Source organism: Hypanus sabinus, chromosome 14, assembly GCF_030144855.1.
Source record: "Hypanus sabinus isolate sHypSab1 chromosome 14, sHypSab1.hap1, whole genome shotgun sequence".
NCBI lineage: Eukaryota > Metazoa > Chordata > Chondrichthyes > Myliobatiformes > Dasyatidae > Hypanus > Hypanus sabinus.
The window spans coordinates 104,826,672-104,851,112 of NC_082719.1; the positions used below are offsets into that span (position 1 = coordinate 104,826,672).

Consider the following 24,441-nt stretch of genomic DNA (forward strand, 5'->3'; position numbering starts at 1 on the left):
CTGTGGAAGCCAAGTCCCTAGGTATATTGAAAGCAGAAGTTCATAGGTTCTTGATAGTCAGGGGATCAAATAATACAGGGAGAAGGCAGGAGAAATGAGTTTAGAGGGATAATAACTCAGCCATGATGAAATGGCAGAGCAGACTCGATGAACCGAATGGCCTAATTCAGCTCCTGTGTCTTATGGTCCAGACAAGTAGTTTTGCTTCCTTCTTCCTCAGTGAAGTATCTAAGTGGAAATGCAGGCGACAAGGGAACTAATGACAGTGTGAGAAACACCAGAGAGTACTAATGAAGAGCAAGTGCTAGAGAAACTGGCCAATATCATTGGGTTCTAGAGAGGCTGGACAGAGAGCAGATACATCTGCAGTAATTTTCGAAAACTTGCAGGTGTCTGGAACACGGCTGCTAGGAAGAAAGGCTACAAATAGAACATTGCTAGTCAAGCAAAGGAATAAAGGACAGGCACCCAAGAAAGTGCTGGAAATCAGAGCAACACACTCAAAATGCTGGGGGAACCCAGGTCAGGCAGCATCTATGGAAAAAAGTAAATAGTCAGCATTTCAGGTTATTCCCATTAGCAAGAAAATACAATATGCAAGAAATGTTGGTATTCAGAGGGGCCTAGAACACAAACATTTAACATTTGTGTACAATAAGCAATTGGGAAGACAAAAGTAGATTGGTCATTATTACAGCAGGAGGGTAATCATTTTCAGCAGCTGTATTTCATCCAAAAACCAAGTTAACTGACCAGAAACACAAAGATTCTGCAGATGCTGGAAATCCAGAGCAACACACAAAAAATGCTGGAGGAACTCAGCAGGTCAGACAAGCATCTATGCAAATGATAAACAGTTGAGGCCGAGACCCTCCACCAGGACAGGACAGGAAAGGAACGGGTAAGAAGCTGGAATAAGAAGGTGGGGGGGGGGGGGGGGGGAGAGGGCAAGAGTATTGAGTATTGTTCATACTTTTGAGAAAAATTTTTGCTGAAACAATACAGTACTTGGCCAAGTCTGTAACTCGAATGACGTGCAGTTTTAACCCCATTACCCAAGAAAGGCCATTCATCCCCCAGAGATGTCCACTGAGAATCTAGTACACTGCTGAAATTAGAAAGTTAGCGACTGAAAGAAAGTCATGCAGGAAAAGCCTACAGTGGTGCTAGAGAGTTTGTGAATGCTTTAGAATTTTCTCCATTTCTGAATAAATATGACCTAAAATGTGATCAGATCTTCACACAAGTCTTAAAACTAGATAAAGAGAACCCAATTGGGTTTATAAGCTCCCAATGGCCTACATTTCAATAGCCTCTGACAACCAAGCCCAGCTCCTGGCCTTCATGTGTGGCTCAGCTACTGAACCCAGAGGAACCATTTCTACTGACAGGAGAAGGGGCAAAGGTGGGTTACTGGCAACTTCAAAGCAGTGGCTTTGGGCAGAAGGGGCTCGTCAGCTGTGGTGGGCAGCTCAGCTAGGAGAAGGTAAACTGATTTCAAAGCTCCGCTGTCTCACTCATACAGGAAGGCTTCGGGAGTAAACCCCAAGGAAAAATAAGGAGCTGGAGTCTGACTTGACAACTCCTGCAATTCCACTGGTGCCAAACTGTATCAGTCTCTGTCATTACTTGGGATTTATCAGCTGCATGCCTGTTGCACGGGGCTCTCAATATTGTACTGCCCTGGCTTGCGTACAACAGCTCGGGCGCAACCTTCATGGTCAACCCCAACCAATGGAGGGCCTCCTAGATGTACAGTCAGATGACAATAAACTTGAACTTGACTTGAAGGAAAAGTTATCTTATAGTATTTGGAGAAAAAATGAAAGGCTTGATGCTGAGAGACAGCTTCCTCTTGCTGACGTGTGGGGAGTGCTGAGCCAGAAGACAACAGCTACCAGTCAGGACCCAGCAGAGGAAACAGTATTTAAAATCAGTGCATTATGGGTACTTGAAATTCTCCAAAAAGGGCTCTGTCCTCATCTACAGTGTTTATTCAAGGCTGAGACTGATAAATCTTTGGACATTAAGATAGAAGGGAAATCAACTATAAACTTAATGTACAGCAAAGTGAGCTGAGAGATTGAAGCCTTCTCTTATATCTCTGTTCCACATTTCTAATGTTCCTGTTATATACAACTCCACCATGGACAGACCCAAGCCCGGCTGTGAAAGGATTGGGCGTGGGGCTAGCAACCCCGTCCCGTAAAAACAGAGCTTCAGAAACTCCAACATAAGGTCCGAAGACCTCATTCTTGAAGACAGAGGGCTCTGACAAGCTGCTCTCAGCGGCCTATGTCCCAGTAGAGGTGACGGGAGAGATAACATTGCATCCTTCTGATTTAGGGTTTTAATCTGCTTCTTTTTTTGCAGCAGATTCAGCTTTAACTTATTTATCTATTACACATATATCAAAATATTGTGACATGTGAATCATATCATTTAGTCCCCACAGCAGACTGAAAGAATTGATGACATTCTCCCAGGTTCAGCTACAAGCTCCACGATGTACAATAATGTAATATCTTCCCACCAACCACCCCCACCCCCACCCCGGACTTGATACGTACACGCACACATTTATTTCACAAAGTAATGTGGATTCCAGCTAACTTGGCCATTGGTGAATCAGGACAGCCATTTACTTGGAACAACTCTTAAAAAACAAAACTAATCAAGAAAATAGCCAGGATTTCCTTGTTTATGTGGGACACTATGTTGCTGAACAGTTTCTAACTGGCATCAGTTGTGTGTACTTGTGTGGCCATTAGACACTACACTGTGCTTAGTGCAAACAGTCTTTAAATAGATGTGTGTGTGCGCACGTGTTAGTTACTGTTATCACTGGTAGTTGGCAAGAAATAAGCAGCAAGACAACTTGGAACTCTCTTGCTCACTGCAGTTTCAAGCATTCAGGCTTAGAGATGCCAGAAAGTGCTGGGAGTGAAAATGAAACTATTTCACTACTTCAACAGGTTGGGAACTACGAAGAATTTGAAGGCTTGAACAATCATTTTGAATGTTACAATGAAAATGAAAGTTTGGAGGATGCAATTGTCAAAAGCATTGTATGAACATGTTGAAGTTGTGGTTAAACCAAGGACAGCCTGGGGCAGTAGTAGTCAAGCAAGATCTTTGAGGTGAGACTGCTGGAGACACCTCTGCTTACGACAGACCAGGTAGACTATGACAATGTGTTCTTAAACCAGACGAGTGAGGCCTTTGTACTGAGATTTTTCTAGAAAGGTCTTCCTAAACCATAGGGTCCCTTTACCATTAGGTGGTGCCAGAGGCAACAAGATAACAGAAGGTTGTGAAACAAACTCAAAAACTAAGCTTCTGTTGTCTTCACGAACTTCAAAATAGCGTCAGCTGTCCGCCTCAAGTTTCAATCGACTTTAACACCTCTATTGTGAATGCCGATTGATCTTGTGAGTAAATAATTCAAATATATACAATGATCAATATCCGTAAGGATAAGCCAATGTTTAATTGCTTAAATTGGAAACGGATGTTCTCAGGGAAAAGTACGGAAGAAATGTGGCATATGTTCAGGGGATAATGGAATGAGGTGGAGGATAAATGCGTGGCTGAGGGATTGGAGCAGGGGGCAGGGATTCAAGTTTCTGGATCATTGGGACCTCTTTTGCCGCGGGTATGACCTGTACAAAAAGGATGGGTTACACTTGAATCCTAGGGGGACCAATATCCTGGCAGGGAGATTTGCTAAGGCTACTGGGGAGACTTTAAACTAGAATGGCTGGGGGGTGGGAATCAATTTGAAGAGACTAGGAGCGAGAAGGTTAGTCCACAAATAGAGAAAGCTAGTAAACAGTGTGTGAGGGAGGATAGGCAGGTGACAGAGAAGGGGGGCACTCAGACCGAAGATGTAGGGGAGAAGGAAGAAAAATAAAGTTGTTTGTACCGTTAGGGATAAACAGAGAGGAAGAGGTGGAGAGTTTCTTAAATGCATCTATTTCAATGCTAGGAGTATTGTAAGAAAGGTGGATGAGCTTAGAGCATGGATTGATACATGGAAATATGATGTTATAGCTATAAACATGGTTGCAGGAGGGGTGCGATTGGCAACTAAATATTCCTGGATTTCGTTGCTTCAGGTGTGATAGAATCAGAGGGGCAAGAGGGGGAGGTGTTGCATTGCATGACAGAGAAAATATTACAGCGGTTCTTTGGCAGGATTGATTAGAGGGTTCGTCTAGGGAGACTATTTGGGTGGAACTGAGGAATGGGAAAAGTGTAATAACAGTGTATTAAAATATTAAAAGTGTATTATAGACCTCCTAATGGGGAGCGAGAATTGGAAGAGCAAATGTGTAAGGAGATAGCAGATATTTGTAGTAAACACAAGGTGGTGATTGTGGGAGATTTTAATTTTCCAAACATAGACTGGGAAGTCCATTCTGTAAAAGGGTTGGATGGTTTGGAGTTTGTAAAATGTGTGCAGGATAGTTTTTTGTAGCCATACATAGAGGTACCAACTAGAGAAGGGACAGTGTTGGATCTCCTGTTAGGGAATGAGATAGGTCAGGTAACAGAGGTATGTGTTGGGGAGCACTTTGGGTCCAGTGATCGCAATGCCATTAGTTTCAATATAATTATGGAGAAGGATAGGACTGGACCCAGGGTTGAGATTTTTGATTGGAGAAAGGCTAACTTTGAGGAGATGCAAAAGGATTTAGAAGGAGTGGATTGGGACAATTCGTTTTAAGAGAAGGATGTAATAGAGAAATGGAGGTCATTTAAAGGTGAAATTTTGAGGGTACAGAATCTTTATGTTCCTGTTAGGTTGAAAGGAAAGGTTAGAAGTTTGAGAGAGCCATGGTTTTCAAGGGATATTGGAAACTTGGTTACGAAAAAGAGAGAGATCTACAATAAATATAGGCAGCATGGAGTAAATGAGGTGCTCGAGGAATATAAAGAATGTAAAAAGAATCTTGAGAAAGATATTAGAAAAGCTAAAAGAAGATATGAGGTTGCTTTGGCAAATAAGGTGAAAATAAATCCAAAGGGTTTCTACAGTTATATTAATAACAAAAGGATAGTGAGGGATAAAATTGGTCCCTTAGAGAATCAGAGTGGACAGCTATGTGTGGAGCCAAAAGAGATGGGGGAGATTTTGAACAATTTCTTTTCTTCGGTATTCATTAAGGAGAAGGATATTGAATTGTGTAAGGTAAGGGAAACAAGTAGGGTAGTTATGGAAACTATGATGATTAAAGAAGAGGAAGTACTGGCACTCTTAAGGAATATAAAAGTAGATAAATCTCTGGGTCCTGTCAGGATGTTCCCTAGGACCTTGAGGGAAGTTAGTGTGGAAATAGCAGGGGCTCTGACAGAAATATTTCAAATGTCATTAGAATCAGGGATGGTGCCAGAGGATTGGCGTATTGCTCATGTAGTTCAATTGTTTAAAAAGGGTTCTAAGAGTAAACCTAGCAATTATCGGCCTGTAAGTTTGACGTCAGTGGTGGGTAAATTAATGTAAAGTATTTTTAGAGATGGCATATATAATTATCTGGATAGACAGGGTCTGATCAGGAACAGACAACATGGATTTGTGCATGGAAGGTCATGTTTGACAAATCTTATTGAATTTTTTGAAGAGGTTACGAGGAAAGTTGACAAGAGTAAAGCAGTGGATGTTGTCTATATGAACTTCAGTAAGGCCTTTGACAAGGTTCCGCACGGAAGGTTAGTTAGGGAGGTTCAATCATTAGGTATTAATATTGAAGTAGTAAAATGGATTCAACAGTGGCTGGATGGGAGATGCTAGAGAGTAGTGGTGGATAACTGTTTGTCAGGTTGGAGACCGGTGACTAGCGGTGAGCCTCAGGGATCTGTACTGGGGTGGTAAATTGGATTAGTAAGTATGCAGATGATACTAAGGTAGGTGGCATTGTGGATAATGAAGTAGGTTTTCAAAGCTTGCAAAGAGATTTAGGCCAGTTAGAAGAGTGGGCTGAACGATGGCAGATGGAGTTTAATGCTGATAAGTGTGAGGTGCTACATTTTGTTAGGAATAATCCAAATAGGACATACATGGTAAATGGTAGGGCACTGAAGAATGCAGCAGAGCAAAGTGATCTAGGAATAATGGTGCATAGTTCCCTGAAGGTGGAATCTCATGTGGATAGGGTGGTGATGAAAGCTTTTGGTATGCTGGCCTTTATAAATCAGAGCATTGAGTATAGGAGTTGGGATGTAATGTTAAAATTGTTCAAGGTATTGGTGAGGCCAAATTTGGAGTATTGTGTACAGTTCTGGTCACCAAATTATAGGAAAGATGTCAACAGATTAGAGAGAGTACAGAGGAGATTTACTAGAATGTAACCTGGGTTTCAGCACCTAAGTTACAGAGAAAGGTTGAACAAGTTAGGCCTTTATTCTCTGGAGCATAGAAGGTTGAGGGGGGACTTGATAGAGGTATTTAAAATTATGAGGGGGATAGATAGAGTTGATGTGGATAGGTTTTTTCCATTGAGAGTAGGGAAGATTCAAACAAGAGGACATGAGTTGAGAGTTAAGGGGCAAAAGTTTAGGGGTAACACGAGGGGGAATTTCTTCACTCAGAGAGTGGTAGCTGTGTGGAATGAGCTTCCAGTAGAAGTGGTAGAGGCAGGTTTGATTTTGTCATTAAAAAAAAATTGGATAGGTATATGGACAGGAAAGGAATGGAGGGTTATGGGCTGAGTGCAGGTCGGTGGGACTAGGTGAGAGTAAGCGTTCGGCACGGACTAGAAGGGCCAAGATGGCCTGTTTCCACGCTGTAATTGTTATATGGTTATATGGGATACTTGTGTGGAGTTCTGCACAGGTACGTTCCAATGACACAGGGAAGTTATGGTAGGATACAGGATCCGTGGTGTACAAAGGCTGTAATAAATCTAGTCAAGAAGAAAAGCTTACAAAAGGTTCAGAGTGCTAGGTAATGCAAGAGAGCTAGGTAATGCAAGAGATCTAGAAGATTATAAGGCTAACAGGAAGGAGCTTAAGAAGGAAATTAGGGGAGCCAGAAGGGGCCATGAGAAGGCCTTGGAGGGCAGGATTAAGGAAAACCCTAAGGCATTCTACAAGTATGTGAAGAGCAAGAGGATAAGACGTGAAAGAATAGGACCTATCAAGTGTGACAGTGGGAAAGTGTATGGAACTGGAGGAAGTAGCAGAGGTACTTAATGAATACTTTACTTCAGTATTCACTATGGTGATTGTAGAGATGACTTGCAGCAGACTGAAAAGCTTGAGCATGTAAGTATTAAGAAAGAGAATGTGCTGGAGCTTTTGGAAAGCATTAAGTTGGATAAGTCGCTGGGACTGGATGAGATGTACCCCAGGCTACTGTGGGAAGTGAGGGAGGAGATTGCTGACCCTCCGGCAATGATTTTTGCATCATCAATGGGGATGGGAGAGGTTCCGGAGGATTGGAAGGTTGCAAATGTTGTTCCTTTATTCAAGAAAGGGAGTAGAAATAGCCCAGGAAATTATAGACCAGTGAGTCTTACCTCAGTGGTTGGTAAGTTGATGGAGAAGATCCCGAGAGGCAAGATTTATGAATATTTGGAGAGGTATAATATAATTAGGAATAGTCAGCATGGCTTTGTCAAGGGCAGGTCGTGCCTTACGAGCCCGATTGAATTTTTTGAGGACGTGACTAAACACATTGCTCAAGGAAGAGCAGTAGATGTAGTGTATATGGATTTCAACAAGGCATTTGATACGGTACCCCATGCAAGGCTTATTGAGAAAGTAAGGAGGCATGGGATCAAGGGGACATTGTTCTGTGGATCCAGAACTGGCTTGCACACAGAAGGCAAAGAGTGGTTGTAGACGGGTCATGTTCTGCATGGAGGTCGGTGACCAGTGGTGTGCCTCAGGGATCTGTTCTGTGACCCTTACTCTTCGTGATTTTTATAAATGACCTGGATGAGGAAGTGGAGGGATGGGTTAGCAAGTCTGCTGATAACACAAAGGGTGGAGGTGTTGTGGATAGTGCGGAGGGCTGTCAGAGGTTACAGCGGGATATTGATAGGATGCAAAACTGGGCTGAGAAGTGGCAGATGGAGTTCATCCCAGATACGTGTGAAGTGGTTCATTTTGGTAGGTCAAATACGATGACAGAATATAGTATTAATGGTAAGACTCTTGGCAGTGTGGAGGATCAGAGGGATCTTGGGATCTGAGTCCATAGGACACTCAAAGCAGCTGCTCAGGTCGACTCTGTGGTTAAGAAGGCGTACGGTGTATTAGCCTTCATCAATCGTGGAATTGAATTTAGGAGCTGAGAGGTAATGTTGCAGCTATATAGGACCCTGGCCAGACCCCACTTGGAATACTGTGCTCAGTTCTGGTTGCCTCACTACGGGAAGGATGTGGAAGTCATAGAAAGGGTGCAGAGGAGATTTACAAGGATGTTGCCTGGATTGGGGAGCATGTCTTATGAGAATAGGTTGAGCGAACAAGGCCTTTTCTCCTTGGAGCAACGGAGGATGAGAGGTGACCTGATAGAGGGGTATAGGATGACGAGAGGCATTGATCGTGTGGATAGTCAGAGGCAAAATTTTTCCCAGGGCTGAAACGGTTGCCACAAGAGGACACAGGTTTAAGGTGCTGGGGAGTAGGTACAAAGGAGATGTCAGGGGTATGTTTTTTCATTCAGAGAGTGGTGAGTGCATGGAATGGGCTGCCGGCAAAGGTGGTGTAGGCCGATACGATAGGGTCTTTTAAGAGACTTTTGGATAGGTACGTGGAGCTCAAATAAAATAAAGGGCTACGGGTAGGCCTAGGTAATTTCTAAGGTAGGGACATGTTGGGCACAACATTGTGGGCCGAAGGGCCTGTATTGTGCTGTAGGTTTTCTATGTTTCTATGTTCTAATTCCGTACAAAAATGGCAGTTTTCTGTTTGACTTCAGAAGAGTGTGGGTGACAGCGGCCCATGCTGTTCTCCTTGAGCACAAACAAAAAGAAAGAGAATGCTCGAGTTGTAAGAGTGTGTGTGTTCTGAACCCCACTACTTCACCTAGGCGATGACGGTTATCTCAATAAAGGCAGTCCATTAACTGCACTCAGAGTCTGCCAATAATTTTGTTATTTACAGTCAATCAAAGAATACACTGGATTAATTCCTCCATTGGTAATGATTATGAACTAGTACTCAGTTTTATAGTATTGTTGTGATATTGGTAATCCTCTAATTTGTTCTGTATTTCATTTAAATTCTCTGCCTTTTTTTAAATATCTTTTCAACAACTTCCATGAAACTTCGGTTAAATGGAGCAGCTGCTTAATTGGGCCAAAATGTAATGGTCCCAATGAGTTCCTATTAACCAGAATTCATTGTATTTCCACCAACAAGATGTTCAGTTTACTGTGTTACTCCCCATCTTCACAAGGTATTTAAGACACAAAATTCTAAGAAGAGGAAATGGAAGAGAATGAACTGGCAGAAGATAGAATCTGCTCCCCATCTCCTGCACTACCATCGATTCTTAGCCAAGTGTTCTTGCTACATTTGGCACTGACGATAGACAGAAGAGACAGCGGAAGTTATGAACAAAGAGGAATTGGCAGAGGAACAGAGCTGCATTACAGATTGCAATACGCCAATATCAAAAATGACACCCAAAGCTAACAGCACACAGGATGCATTGGCAGTACAGAAGAGAGAGTGGAGAGAATGAAAAGAAGAATAAGAAATCCCAGGAGGTTCAATGACCCAGAGTTATGTCTCCATTTCCTCAAGCATGGATCCAGGAGATCATTTCTCTACACATCCAATTAACTGGTTTCACACAGTAAATACAGAACAGCCTCTAAATAAATAATACACCATAAGCAAAATGACATTCAATTCATCTCCTATTCCTAAAGGATCAGGGGACTTTACTCCTGGGAGCTGAAGTTATTTTAAGAACCAGCTAACCTATGAAGCAATGAGTTCCCTGGGGATTTTGGAACCCCCTCCCAAGCATTCCACGTTCTGAATGCAGGAAATCACAACAGTTTCTATTCTCTTTAGAGATACACAACACCGTAACGGGCCCGTCGGAACCCATGAGCCAGCGCCGTGATGAAATAACCGACCAACCCATATGTCTTTGTAATGAGGGAAACAGCTGGAGTGCCCAGAGGAGACCCAAGGGTCACGGAGAGAACATACAGACTCCTTATAGACTGCAGTGGGAATTGAACCCAGGTCACTGGCGCAGTCATAGTGTTCCGCTACCCTGCACCCATGTGACAAATGAGAAATCAAGCTCTCTGCAACTTCTTTTGAAATTCAAATCTTTTATTCAGTAGGTGTACAATCGGTTTATTTTTGCATTCAGTTTCTCCAGCTGCACTTATCAGTGACCCCCCCTCACCCAAGCGTTACATAGAGTACGTTCCACTCCTATAACACTGTATCCTTATCAATGACCCCCCCCACCCAAGCGTTACATAGAGTACGTTCACTCCTATAACACTGTATCCTTATCAATGACCCCCAACCAAGCATTACATAGAATACGTTCCACTCCTATAACACTGTATCCTTATCAATGACCCCCAACCAAGCATTACATAGAATACGTTCCACTCCTATAACACTGTATCCTTATCAATGACCCCCAAACAAGCATTACATAGAGTACGTTCACTCCTATAACACTGTATCCTTATCAATGACCCCCAACCAAGCATTACATACATTCCACTCCTATAACACTGTATCCTTATCAATGACCTCCCCACCCAAGCATTACATAGAGTACGTTCCACTCCTATAACACTGTATCCTTATCAATGACCCCCCACCCAAGCATTACAGAGTACGTTCCACTCCTATAACACTGTATCCTTATCAATGACCCCCCACCCAAGCATTACATACATTCCACTCCTATAACACTGTATCCTTATCAGTGACCCCCCCCACCCAAGCATTACATAGAATACGTTCCACTCCTATAACACTGTATCCTTATCAATGACCCCCAACCAAGCGTTACATAGAAGACGTTCCACTCCTATAACACTGTATCCTTATCAATGACCCCCAACCAAGCGTTACATAGAAGACGTTCCACTCCTATAACACTGTATCCTTATCAATGACCCCCAACCAAGCGTTACATAGAATACGTTCCACTCCTATAACACTGTATCCTTATCAATGACCTCCCCACCCAAGCATTACATAGAATACGTTCCACTCCTATAACACTGTATCCTTATCAATGACCCCCAACCAAGCGTTACATAGAATACGTTCCACTCCTATAACACTGTATCCTTATCAATGACCCCCAACCAAGCGTTACATAGAATACGTTCCACTCCTATAACACTGTATCCTTATCAATGACCCCCCACCCAAGCATTACATAGAGTACGTTCACTCCTATAACACTGTATCCTTATCAATGACCTCCCCACCCAAGCATTACATAGAATACGTTCCACTCCTATAACACTGTATCCTTATCAATGACCCCCAACCAAGCGTTACATAGAAGACGTTCCACTCCTATAACACTGTATCCTTATCAATGACCCCCCACCCAAGCATTACATACATTCCACTCCTATAACACTGTATCCTTATCAATGACCTCCCCACCCAAGCATTACATACATTCCACTCCTATAACACTGTATCCTTATTAATGACCCCCCCCACCCAAGCATTACAGAGTACGTTCCACTCCTATAACTCTGTATCCTTATCAATGACCCCCCCCACCCAAGCATTACATACATTCCACTCCTATAACACTGTATCCTTATCAATGACCCCCCACCCAAGCATTACAGAGTACGTTCCACTCCTATAACACTGTATCCTTATCAATGACCCCCCACCCAAGCATTACATACATTCCACTCCTATAACACTGTATCCATATCAATGACCCCCCCCACCCAAGCACTACATACATTCCACTCCTATAACACTGTATCCTTATCAATGACCCCCCATCCAAGCATTACAGAGTACGTTCCACTCCTATAACACTGTATCCTTATCAATGACCCCCCACCCAAACATTACATTGAATAAGTTCCACTCCTATAACACTGTATCCTTATCAATGACCCCCCCACCCAAACATTACATTGAATGTTCCACTCCTATAACACTGTATCCTTATCAATGACCCCCCACTGCTCGTCAGCCTTGAATCTGTAATGTATGTGCTAATCCCAAAGCTTCATTACACAAGCCCCAATTTGTACCAGGCCGACACAGAAACATCTATCTTGGTGTCTCTACTACACGAGGTTTCAAATAATCAAAGCACTGAGAAGAGAAAGGTTAAGTAATATTGCAGTCCCCCAATATCTTGGAAGGAAGTGGGCAGTGGAAAGTCCTGCAAGCTGCAGAGAAAGGACATAACCACTGAACAGTATGCATGGAGAAGAAAAAGAACCTACCTAATGTTTTCAAAGGAGTTAACTGCCCAGATATCTGTCCCCAGAATGTCATAAGATGTTTCTTGGTTACAGATCTGGAAACGAGAGAAACGAGATGCAGAGAATCAGCATTAGTACAAACTCTGGATGTTTATTATATAATAATCTGATGAAGAGTCTCGGCCTGACACATCAACTGATTATTCCTCCCCACAGATGCTCCAGCATTTGGTGAATCTTGCTGTTGAAATCCAACACCTGCAGAATCTCTTGCGTTTATTACACATTACATGCAACATTATGTTACAGCATACTGCAAGCCCTTCAGCCTACAATGTTGTACCAATCCTTTAACCCTTCCCACCCACATAGCCCTCCATTGTTTTCTGTCATCCATATGTTAGGTTTCATGCAGTGGTGACAGAAAGTCACAGAATCAAAGACCTGACCGTATCACCTTGGTTGGCACAGCACTGAGAAAATGCTGTTAATTACCTGTAACACCCTGGGAAAGGTTTCACTGCCAATGTAACGGTCTTTCTGTAGAAGCAGTGCTTGGGTTACAGTGAGAGATAATGGGTGCTTTGGAATGTGAGCCGTCCAATGAGGGGAGTGTGTTTTTGTGCTGTGCGCCTTAAATTGGGTCTTTTGTTCAGTGGGAAATGGAGAGAGAAGAGATTGTAGGACTCGACCCGGAGCAGAGGCGTGATCCGAGGGGAGATTGAAGGAGGATCGGCAAAAGGGAAATCATGAACTCCAACTTGTGCACGTTAGACTGTTTCACTAAAAAGAGCCATTTTCCTTTTTCTTCATTAACCCTGTAGTCAAATTAAAAATCATAAAGCTAAATTGTTTAATTGCATATGGTGTACTGCCTGTTATTTCATGGTACTCTTTTGTAATGGTAACAGATCACAAAGCACCCACACAAACAGGGGTTTCACACCTCAATCTCACACGTTTGGCAGGGCTGGAGATTGTTTTACACAGTGACAGAAACAGAGTGCTTCATATACATTTCAAACTGAAATCTGACCATTTTTATCAGGTGTAGTTCTTGAGATATGGCGCTTAAACAAACAAATGATCGAACAGCAAGAAAGATTTCTGCGGCTTTACAGTTTTTTTTGTTTGTGAATGAGACCAGTTAGAACAGTCTCATTTAATCTCTGACATAATGCTTAGTGGAGTCTCTATGTGAGTAATAATAATAATTCTTAATAATTCTTCACTTCTCTGTAGAAACTTTTAAAATACATTTTATGCATTACCTTTGCATGATTTTTCTACTCAAATAGAAAAGTCTGAAAATGGGACCTTCGTTATTAGAACTTTTAATATCATCAGGCTCCTGAACCGTGTGACTAACTTCACTCAGCTCAGCACTGAACTGATTCCACAATCTATGAACTCAGTGCAAGGACTCCACAATCCATGTTCTCAATATTAACTATTTATTTGTTTCTATTTACAGTATAGTTGCTAGGTTGTCTTGTTTTGGATGTTGATGGTTTGTCTGTGTGTGTAGTTTTTCATTATTCTATGGTATCTCTTTGTTCTACTCTGAATGCCCACAAGAAAATGAATCTCAAGGTGGTATATGGTGACATATACATACCTTGATAATAAATTTACTTTGAACTTAATATTTTCGCACAGGGCACAAGTTCAAGACTGTTGGGGGCAAAGTGAGTGCAGTTGCTATTACTAGGGAGAAGGTGCTTGGGAAGCTGATAGGTCTGAAGGTAAATAAATCAGCTGGATCAGATGGACTACACCCCAGGGTTCTGAAAGAGCTGGCTGCAGAGATGTGGAGGATTTAGAAATAATCTTTCAAGAACACTAGATTCTAGCATGGTTCCAGATGACTGGAAAATTGCAAACGTCACTCTGCTCTTAAAGAAGGGAGAGAGGCAGAAGAAGGAAAACTATTGGCCAGTTAGTCCGACTTCTTGGTTCGGAAGATGTTGGAGCTGATTGTTAAGGATGAGATCTCAAGGTTCTTAAAAGCACAGGATAAAATAGGCCGTAGTCAGCATGGTATCCCCAAGGGGAAATCTTGCCTGACAAATCTGTTGGAATTCTTTGAAGAAATAACTAGCAGGATAGACAGGGGAGAATCAGTGGATGCTGTGTACTTGGATTTTCAGAAGGTCTTTGAGGCTGCTTAACAAGATAAAAGCCCATGTTATTACAGGAAAGATACTGGCATGGACAGAGCATTGACTAATTGGCAGGAGGCAAAGAAGGAATCAAGGGAGCCTATTCTTGATGGGTGCTGGTGACTACTGGTGTTCCACAGGTGTCTATGTTGGGACCATTTCATTTTACATTACATGTCAATGATTTGGATGATGGAATTGATGGTTTTGTGGCCATGTTTGCAGACAATACGAAGAATGGTGGAGGGGAAGGTAATACTGAGGAAGCAGGGATGTTGCAGAAGGGGCTAGACAGATTAATAGAATGAGCAAAGAAGTGGCAGATGCAATATAGTGTTGGCAAGTGTATGGCCATGCACTTTGGGAGAAGGAATAAAAGTGTAGATTATTTTCTAAACCAGCAGAAAATTCAAAAATCTGAGATGCAAAGAGATTTCATGCAGTACTGTGAGCAGCTGTGGGCCCCTTATCTACGCAAGGACATTAGAGAGGGTGATGAATCTGTGGAATTCATTGCCATAGGTGGCTATGAGAGCCAAGTCACTGAGTATATTTAAAGCAGAGCTTGAGAGGATCTTGACTGGTCAGGGTGTGAAAGGTTACTGAGTAAAGACAGGGAAAGCAGCTGAAATGGAAAATGGATCAGCCATGATGAAATGTCAGCACAGCCTCAATGGGCCAAATGGCCTCATTCTGCTCCTGCCATTTATGGTCTGATAGAAACAGAAAACCTACAGTACAATACAAGCCCTTCAGCCCAGAAAGCTATACGGAACATGCCCTTAACTTAGAACTACCTAGGCTTACCCATAGCCCTCTATTTTTCTAAGCTCCATGTATCTATCCAGGAGTTTATTAAAAGACCCTATTGATTCCGCTTCCACAACAACTGCTGGCAGCCCATTCCACGCACTCACCACTCTGAGTAAAAAGCTTACCCCTGACATCTCCTCTGTACCTACTTCCAAGCACCTTAAAGTTGTGCACTCTCATGCTAGCCATTTCAGCCCTGGGAAAAAACCTCTGACTATCCACACAATCAATGCCTCTCATTATCTTGTACATCTCTATTAGGTCACTTCTTATCCTCTGTCGCTCCAAGGAGAAAAGGCCGAGTTCACTCAACCTATTCTCATAAAGCATGCTCCCTAATCCAGGCAACATCCTTGTCAATCTCCTCTGCACCCTTTCTATGGGTTCCACGTCCTTCCTGTGGTGAGGTGACCAGAACTGAGCACAGTACTCCAAATGGTGTCTGACCAGGGTCCTGTATAGCTGCAACATTACCTCTCGCTCTTAAACTCAATCCCACAATTGCACCATATTCCTTCTTAACCACAGAGTCAACCTGTGTAGCAGCTTTGAGTGTCCTATGGACTCGAAGCCCCTCTGATCCTCCACACTGCCAAGAGTCTTGCCACTAATGCTATATTCTACCATCATATTTGACCTACCAAAATGAACCATCTCACACTTATCTGGGTTGAACTCCATCTGCCACTTCTCAGCCCAGTTTTGCTTTCTATCAATGTCTTGCTGTAACCTCTGACAGCCCTCCACACTATCCAGAATAACCTTCAACCTTTGTGTCATCAGCAAATTTACTAACCCATCCCTCCACTTCCTCATCCAGGTCATTTATAAAAATCACAAAGAGTAGGGGTCCCAGAACAGATCCCTGAGGCACTCCACTGGTGACCAACCTCCATGCAGAACATGACCCGTCTACGATCACTCTTTGCCTTCTGTGGGCAAGCCAATTCTGGATCCACAAAGCAATGTCCCCTTGGATCCCATACCTTCTTACTTTCTCAATAAGCCTTGCATGGGGTACCTTATCAAATGCCTTGCTAAAATCCATATATAGTTGAAGTCAGAAGATAACATAGACTTAGGTTGAAGTCATTAAAACTCATTGTTTAACAACTCCACAGATTTCGTATTAGCAAACTATAGTATTGGGAAGATATTGAGGACATCTACTTTGTGCATGACACGAGTAATTTTTCCAACAATTGTTTACAGATTATTTCACTTTTAATTGACTATATCACAACTCCAGTGGGTCAGAAGTTTACAAACAAAATCAAAAGAAATCAGCCAAGACCTCAGAAAAGGAAATAGTGGACCTCCACAAGTCTGGTTCATCCTTGGGAGCAATTTCCAAACGCCTGAAGGTACCACGTTCATCTGTACAAACAATAGTAAGCAAGTATAAACACCATGGGACCACGCAGCCGCAAGGAGACGCATTCTGTCTCCTAGAGATGAACGTACTTCAGCGCAAAAAGTCCAAATCAATCCCAGAACAACAGCAAAGGACCTTGTGAAGATGCTGAAGGAAACAGGTAAACAAGTGTCTATATTCACAGTAAAACGAGTCCTATATCAACATAACCTGAAAGGCTTCTCAGCAAGGAAGAAGCCACTGCTCCAAAACTGCCATAAAAAAGCCAGACTACAGTTTGCAAGTGCACATGGGGACAAAGATCTTACTTTTTGGAGAAATGTCCCCTGGTCTGATGAAACAATAATTGAACTGCTTGTCCATAATGACCATCTTTACGTTTGGAGGAAAAAGGATGAGGCTTGCAAGCCGAAGAACACCATCCCAACCGTGAAGCATGGGGGTGGCAGCATCATGTTGTGGGGGTGCTTTGCTGCAGGAGGGACTGGTGTACTTCACAAAATAGATGGCATCATGAGGAAGGAAAATTATGTGGATATATTGAAGCAACATCTCAAGACATCAGCCAGGAAGTTAAAGCTCAGTCACAAATGGGTCTTCCAAATCGACGATGACCCCAGGCATACCTCCAAAGCTGTGGCAAAATTGCTGAAGGACAACAAAGTCACGGTATTGGACTGGCCATCATAAAGCCCTGACCTCAATCCGATAGAAAATTGGTGGGCAGACTCAGTTACACCAGTTCTGTCTGGTGGAATGGAACAAAATTCCAGTAACTTACTGTGAGAAGCTTGTGGAAGGCTACCCAAAACATTTGACCCAAGTTAAACAATTTACAGGCAATGCTACCAAATACTAACAAAGTGTATGTAAACTTCTGACCCACTGGGAATGTGATGAAAGAAATAAAAGCTGAAATAAATCATTCGCTCTACTATAATTCTGACACTTCACATTCTTAAAATCAGGTAGGTATCCTAACTGACCTAAGACTGGGAATGTTTTCTAGGATTAAATGTCAGGAATTGTGAAAAACTGAGTTTAAACATATTTGGCTAAGATGTATGTAAACCTCTGACTTCAATTGTACACTATATCTATGGCTCTACCTTCATCATATCCTGAAAAAATTAAATCAAGCTTGCAAAGCATGACCTGACAAAGCCAAGCTGACTATTCCTAATCATATTATGCCTCTCCAAATGTTCATAAATCCTGCCTCTCAGGATCTTCTCCATCAACTTACCAACCACTTAAGTAAGACTCACTGGTCTGTAATTTCCTGGGTTATCTCTACTCCCTTTCTTGAATAAGGGAACAACATCCTCAACCCTCCAATCCTTCGGAACCTCTCCCATCCTCATTGGTGATGCAAAGATCATTGTCAGAGGCTCAGCAATCTCCTCCCTTGTCTCCCACAGTAGCCTGGGGTACATCCTGTCCAGTTCTGGTGACTTATCCAACTTGATGCTTTCCCAAAGCTCCAGCACATCCTCTTCCTTAATATCTACATACTCAAGCTTTTCAGTCTGCTGCAAGTCATCCCTACAATTGCTAAGATCCTTTTCTGTAGTGAATACTGAAGTAAAGTATTCATTAAGCACTTCTGCCATCTCCTCTAGTTCCATACACACTTTTCCAATGTCACACCTGATTGGTCCTATTCTCTCATATCTTATCCTCTTATACATACTTGTAGAATGCCTTGGGGTTTTCCTTAATCCTGTCCGTCAAGGACTTCTCATGGCCCCTTCTTAAGCTTCTTTCTGCCAGCCTTATAATCTTCTCGATCCCTATCATTAGCTAGTTTTTTTTTAACCTTTCGTAAGCTCTTTTCTTCTTGACTGGATTTTGGTATATAGTTCCACATTCTTAAACTCAGAACTGTGTTGTCCAGGCACCACAGTCTGTAGAGGAAAACTATGGAAAGTTGTAGTTGGGGAGGAGAAAGAGGCTAAAAAGGGCTGGTTTTCTTTGGACGGTTCGAAAAGGATGAACAGGTAGAGGCCTCTAACTCTTGGCAGAGTAGCCAATATGTTGGGGGTTAAATTTAAGTTAATTGCTAAAAGGAAATTGAAGAAATATTGTTTCACTTTTCAAGTAGTAAGTATCTGGGACTCAGTCTATAGGGAGAATGGAAACAGAAATCCTTCAATCCATTGAAAAAGCACCTGGATGCTAACTTGAAGACTCCGAACCTGTAAGGATATAGGCCTAGATTGATTCATTTATTTATGTATTTAGCTCAGAATGAGCCCTTCTGACCCAAAGGGCCGCACACCCAGCAACCCACCTATTTAACACTAACCTATTTACCATGACCAATTGACCTACTAACCAGTATGTCTTTGGACTGTGGGAGGAAACTGGAGCACCTGGAGAAAACCCAAGTAGTCATGGGGAGAACATACTAACTCTCTACAAATGGTGCCACACACCCAAACACCCCCAAGCTGTAATAGCATCACGCTAACAGTGACACTATGTGGAAACAGGATTACACCAAAGCTCAATATGTACTACATGCATTTTGAATGACACTTTATTGACGTTTTATGGTAAAGTTTGATGTTTTGGTTGGTTATAAATATGTAGTCGATTAACAATAAACTTGAACTTGACTTTTGGTTAGCATGGATATGATGGACCTTCTAGAGAGTAATATTTTACAACTTTCAGATTAAAACTTTTCATTTTTTTTTAAACCTGCCATCCATTTAGTTGCTAAGGTTACTGGACAGTGGTAAAATTGAGGCATTTGCCATTTAATAAGACCATAAGATATAGCAGCAGAAGTAGGTCATTCAGCCCATCGAGTCTGCTCTGCTATTCAATCATGGGCTGATCCAATTCTTCCAGTCATCCCCACTCCTCCTGCCTTCCTCCCCATACCCTTTTGTTGCCCTGGTTAATCAAGAACCAATCTATCTCTGCCTTAAATACACCCAATGACTCGGCCTCCACAGCCGCTTGTGGCAAGAAGTTCCACAGATTTACCACCCTCTGACTAAGGAAATTTCTCCACATCTCAATTCTAAAAGGACGTCCTCCAATACTGAAGTCATGCCCTCTTGTCCTAGACATCCCTACCATGGGAAATAACTTTGCCATATCTAATCTGTTCAGGCCTTTTAACATACAGAACGTTTCTATGAGTTTCCCCTCTCACTCTCCTGAACTCCAGGGAATACAGCCCAAGAGCTGCCAGACATTCCTCATATGGTAACCCTTTCATTCTTGTGAATCTTCTCTGAACCCTCTACAATATCAGTATATCCTTTCTAAAATAAGGAGCCCAAAACAGCACGCAATACTCTAAGTGTGGTCTCACAAGTGCCTTATAGAGCTTCAACATCACATCCCTGCACTAGAAATTGATGCCAACATTGCATTCACCTTCTCAACCTGGAGGTTCACCACTGATCAACCTGGAGGTTAACCTTCAGGGTATCCTGCACAAGGACTCCCAAGTCCCTTTGCATCTCTGCATTTTGAATTCTCTCCTCATCTAAATAATAGTCTGCCTGTTTATTTCTTCCACAAAAGTGCATGACAATACACTTTCCAACACTGTACTTCATTTGCCACTTCTTTGCCCATTCCCCTAAACTATCTAAGTCTATCTGCAGGCTCCCTGTTTCCTCAACACTACCTGCTCCTCCACCTATCTTTGCATCATTGGTAAACTTAGCCACAAATCCATTAATCCCATAGTCCACATCATTGACATATTTCGTAAAAAAACAGTGGTCCCAACATCGACCCCACCGAACTTCATTGGTAACCAGCAGCCAGCCAGAATAGGATCCCTTTATTCCCACTCTCTGTTTTCTGCTAATCAGCCAATGTTCCACCCATGCTAGTAACTCCCCTGTAATTCCACGGGCTCTTATTTTGCTAAACAGCCTCAAGTGCAGAACCTTGTCAAGGGCCTTCAGAAAATCCAAGTACACCACATCTACTACATTTCCTTTGTCTACCCTGCTTGTAATTTCCTCAAAAAACTGTAGTAGGTTAGTCAAGCAGGATCTTCCTTTCAGGAAACCACGCTGGCGTTGGCTTATATTGTCATGTGTCTCCAGATACTCCGTAATCTCATCCCTAACAATTGATTCTAACAACTTCCCAATCACTGATGTCAGGCTAACAGGTCTAGTTTCCTTTCTGCTGCCTCCCACCCTTCTTAAATAGTGGAGTAATTTTCCAGTCATCTGGTACAATGCCAAAATCTATCGACTCTTGAAAGATCATTGTTAATGCCTCTGCAATCTCTCCAGCTACTTCCTTCAGAACCTGAGGGTGCATTCCATCAGGTCCAGGAGATTTACCATATATTCTGGAGTATAAGCCAACCCCCATTTTCAAGGCTAAAAAAGTAACTTTTTCATGTTACCTTTGTATAAGCTGACCCCTTTTGTAGAGGTTTTTGATTTAACCAGAAAAGATCACAAGATCTCAAGTGCCGGTATTCAGCTTTGCTACCTGCTAAGAAAACAGGCCTACACATTGTAGAGTGCTATAGGCGAATTCTTAATAAATAAATCAGGGAGAGAAATTTTCAATTAGGTTTCCAATGGAAACCCCCGTGAAACCATTTCAATACCCATCATAATCTCGTTAAAATATAACACGGGGTGGCAGGATTAGTACGTGTACTCAGTATTGAGTTTGCAACCACCATGTACAAAAGATTAAAACAAATGTGATATGATGCTGGCTTCAAGCCGAAGGTTGTTCATTTTGCTAAAGGAACGAATAATTCTGCAGCTGCTAAGAAGTTTAGAGTAAACGAGAGAGAGTGAGAGAGTGGAGAAAGGCAGAGGACATGCTGAGGGAAAATGCCAAAGACGAAATGTGCAAACTGTGGGAAAACATGCCAGTGGCCAGAACTGGAAGAAAAAGTTTTAGAGTGGGTGAATCACCAGCGATTGTCTGGATACACTGTTACTGGAGAAATGATTCGAGTTCAAGCATTGAAATAGGACGAAAAAGACATCTGCAGTATACTGGACGTTCAAAAGTGTCAGGGAAGTGAAGTTTGTGCAGTGAAAATTATGCCTGAGAAGGTGCTCAGGAAGCTTAATGGTCTGAGGGTGGATAAATCTCCCGGACCTGATGGAATACACCCTCAGGCTGTAAAAGAAGTAGCTGGAGAGATTGCGGAGACATTAACAATAATCCTTCAAGAATCGATAAATTCTGGCATTGTACCCGATGACTAGAAAATTGCAAATGTTACTCTACTATTTAAGAGGGGTGAGAGGCAGCAGAGACTTAGATAGTTTAGGGGAATGGACAAAGAACTGGCAAATGAAATACTATGTTGTAAAGTGTATGGTCAAGCACTTTGGTGGAAGAAATAAACAGGCAGACTATTATTTAGATGGGGAGAGAATTCAAAATGCAGAGATGCAAAGGGACTTGGGAGTCCTTGTGCAGGATATCCTAAAGGACAACCTACAGGTTGAGTCAGTGGTGAAGAAGGCAAATGCAATGTTGGCATTGATTTCTAGAGGTGTAGAATATAAGAGCAGGGATGTGATGTTGAGGCTCTATAAGGCACTCCTGAGACCACACTTGGGAGTATTGTGAGCAGTTTTGGGCTCCTTACTTTAGAAAGGATATACTGACGTTGGAGAGGGTTCAGAGAAGATTCACAAGACTGATTCCAGGAATGAAAGGGTTACTGTATGAGAAATGTCTGGCAGCTCTTGGGCTGTATTCCCTGGAGTTCAGGAGTAGGAGGGGGATCTCATAGAAACATTCCGATGTTAAAAGGCCTGATCAGATTAGATATGATGAAGTTATTTCCCATGGTAGGGGAGTCTAGGACCAGAGGGCGTGACTTCAGGATTGAAGGATGTCCATTTAGAACTGAGATGTAGTGAAATTACTTTAATCAGAGCATGGTAAATCTGTGGAATTTTATGCCACGAGCGGCTGCGGAGGCCAAGTCATTTGGTGTATTTAAGGCAAAGATAGATTAGATTGTTGATTAACCAGGACATCAAAGGGTATGGGGAGAAGACAGGGGAGTGGGGATGAAGAATTGTATCAGTCCATGATTGAATGGTGGAGATGGGCCAAATGGCCTACTTCTGCTGCTTTTCCTTGTGGTCTAATGAATGTACAAGGGAGTCCAGAAATGTTACTCTACTATTTAAGAAGGGTGAGAGGCAGCAGAGAAGCAGAAAGTATGGGGGGGGGGGGGGGGAGGGAAAGATGTGTTTGGTTGTGGGAACCCACTGGAGGTGGCAGAGGTTTCAGAGAATTATGTGCTAGCCATGGAGGCTGATGGGGTGGCAGGTGAGGGCAAGAGGAATCTTCTCTCAATTCCTCCATCTCTGCCGCATCTGCTCTCAGGATGAGGCTTTTCATTCCAGAACGAAGGAGATTCCCTTCCTCCACCATCAAGGCTGCCCTCAACTGCATCTCTTCCATTTCACGCACATCTGCTCTTACCCCATCCTCCCCCCACCCTACCAGGGATAGGGTTCTCTTGTCCTCACCTACCACCACACGTCCAGCACATGAGCACCTACGCGCCATCCACCAGACAAGCGGGATCTCCCAGTGGCCACCCATTTTAATTCCACTTCCTTTCCTATTCCAATAGGTCCATCCATGGTCTCCTCTACTGTTGTGATGGGGTGACACTTAGGTTGGAAGACCAACACCTTATCTTCCTTTTGGGTAGCCTTCAACCTGGCGGCATAAACATGATTTCTCAAGCTTCCGCTAATGCTCTCCACTCTCCTCCTTCACTATTTCCCATCCCCTTATCCCTCCCTCACCTCATCTCCTTGCGGGTCCATTGACTCCCTATGGTATTCCTCCCACCCTTTTTTCCTTTCTTCCATGGCCTTCTGTCTCTTTCACCAATCAACTTCCCAGCTCTTTACTTCACCCCCTCCCCCTCCAGGTTTCACCTATCACCTTGTGTTTCTTGCTCTTCTCCCCCCACCTTTTAAATTGACTCCTCAGCTTTTTTCCTCCAGTCCTGCTAAAGGTTTTGACCTGAAACGTTGAGTGTACTTTTTCTGCAGATGCTGCCTGGCCTGCTGAGTTCCTCCAGCATTTTTGTGTCCCTCAGTCTGGACGATGCTGAGATTTGTGGCTCTGTGGAGGCCAAGCTATCTGCTGTAAAACTCCTTGTTCTTCTTTTTGCTGAAGATAGTTCTTTGTGATCTTGGCCGTATGTTTGGGCTCATTGTCCTTCTGCAGAATGAAGTTGGGACCAATCAGATGCCTTCCTGATGGTATTCCATGGTGGATGAGAATCTGCTTGTACTTGTCAACATTGAGGATCCCATTAATTCCGACCAGATCACCAACTGTATTTGCAAAAATGCAGACCCAGCCTATAGGAAACTTCTGCAGTATTTCACTCAGCACTCCCCAGCTCTTCTATGGACAAACAGCCTCCTGTTTCAGTCAAAAAGGAGAGCAGTGGTTTCCTCCCTGTTGTCTTTCCTGAACACCATTCTCGTTCAGTGCTTTTCCTTTAGTGGACACATGAACAGAAACTTTAGCAAATTCTGGAGACCTCTGTAGGTCTTTTGCTGTTACCCTTGGGTGCTTTTTCACCTCTTTGTGTGATCCTTGCAGGATGCCCACTCCGAGGGAGAGTAGTAACAGTACCGAGTTTCCTCCATTTCTAGACAGTCTCTCTTGCTGT

At 42.8% G+C, this 24,441-nt stretch overlaps 1 protein-coding gene across 3 annotated transcripts in view; it reads right to left on the bottom strand.

Annotated features, from left to right (window-relative positions):
• ctif (CBP80/20-dependent translation initiation factor) overlaps nt 1-24,441 on the bottom strand; it is a 226,744-nt gene that overhangs the window by 100,298 nt on the left and 102,005 nt on the right. For all 3 annotated transcript variants that reach the window (XM_059989755.1, XM_059989754.1, XM_059989753.1), the window contains exon 4: nt 12,435-12,508. In XM_059989755.1, coding sequence (XP_059845738.1) covers nt 12,435-12,508 — 74 coding nt within the window. The remainder of the gene's footprint in view (nt 1-12,434; nt 12,509-24,441) is intronic.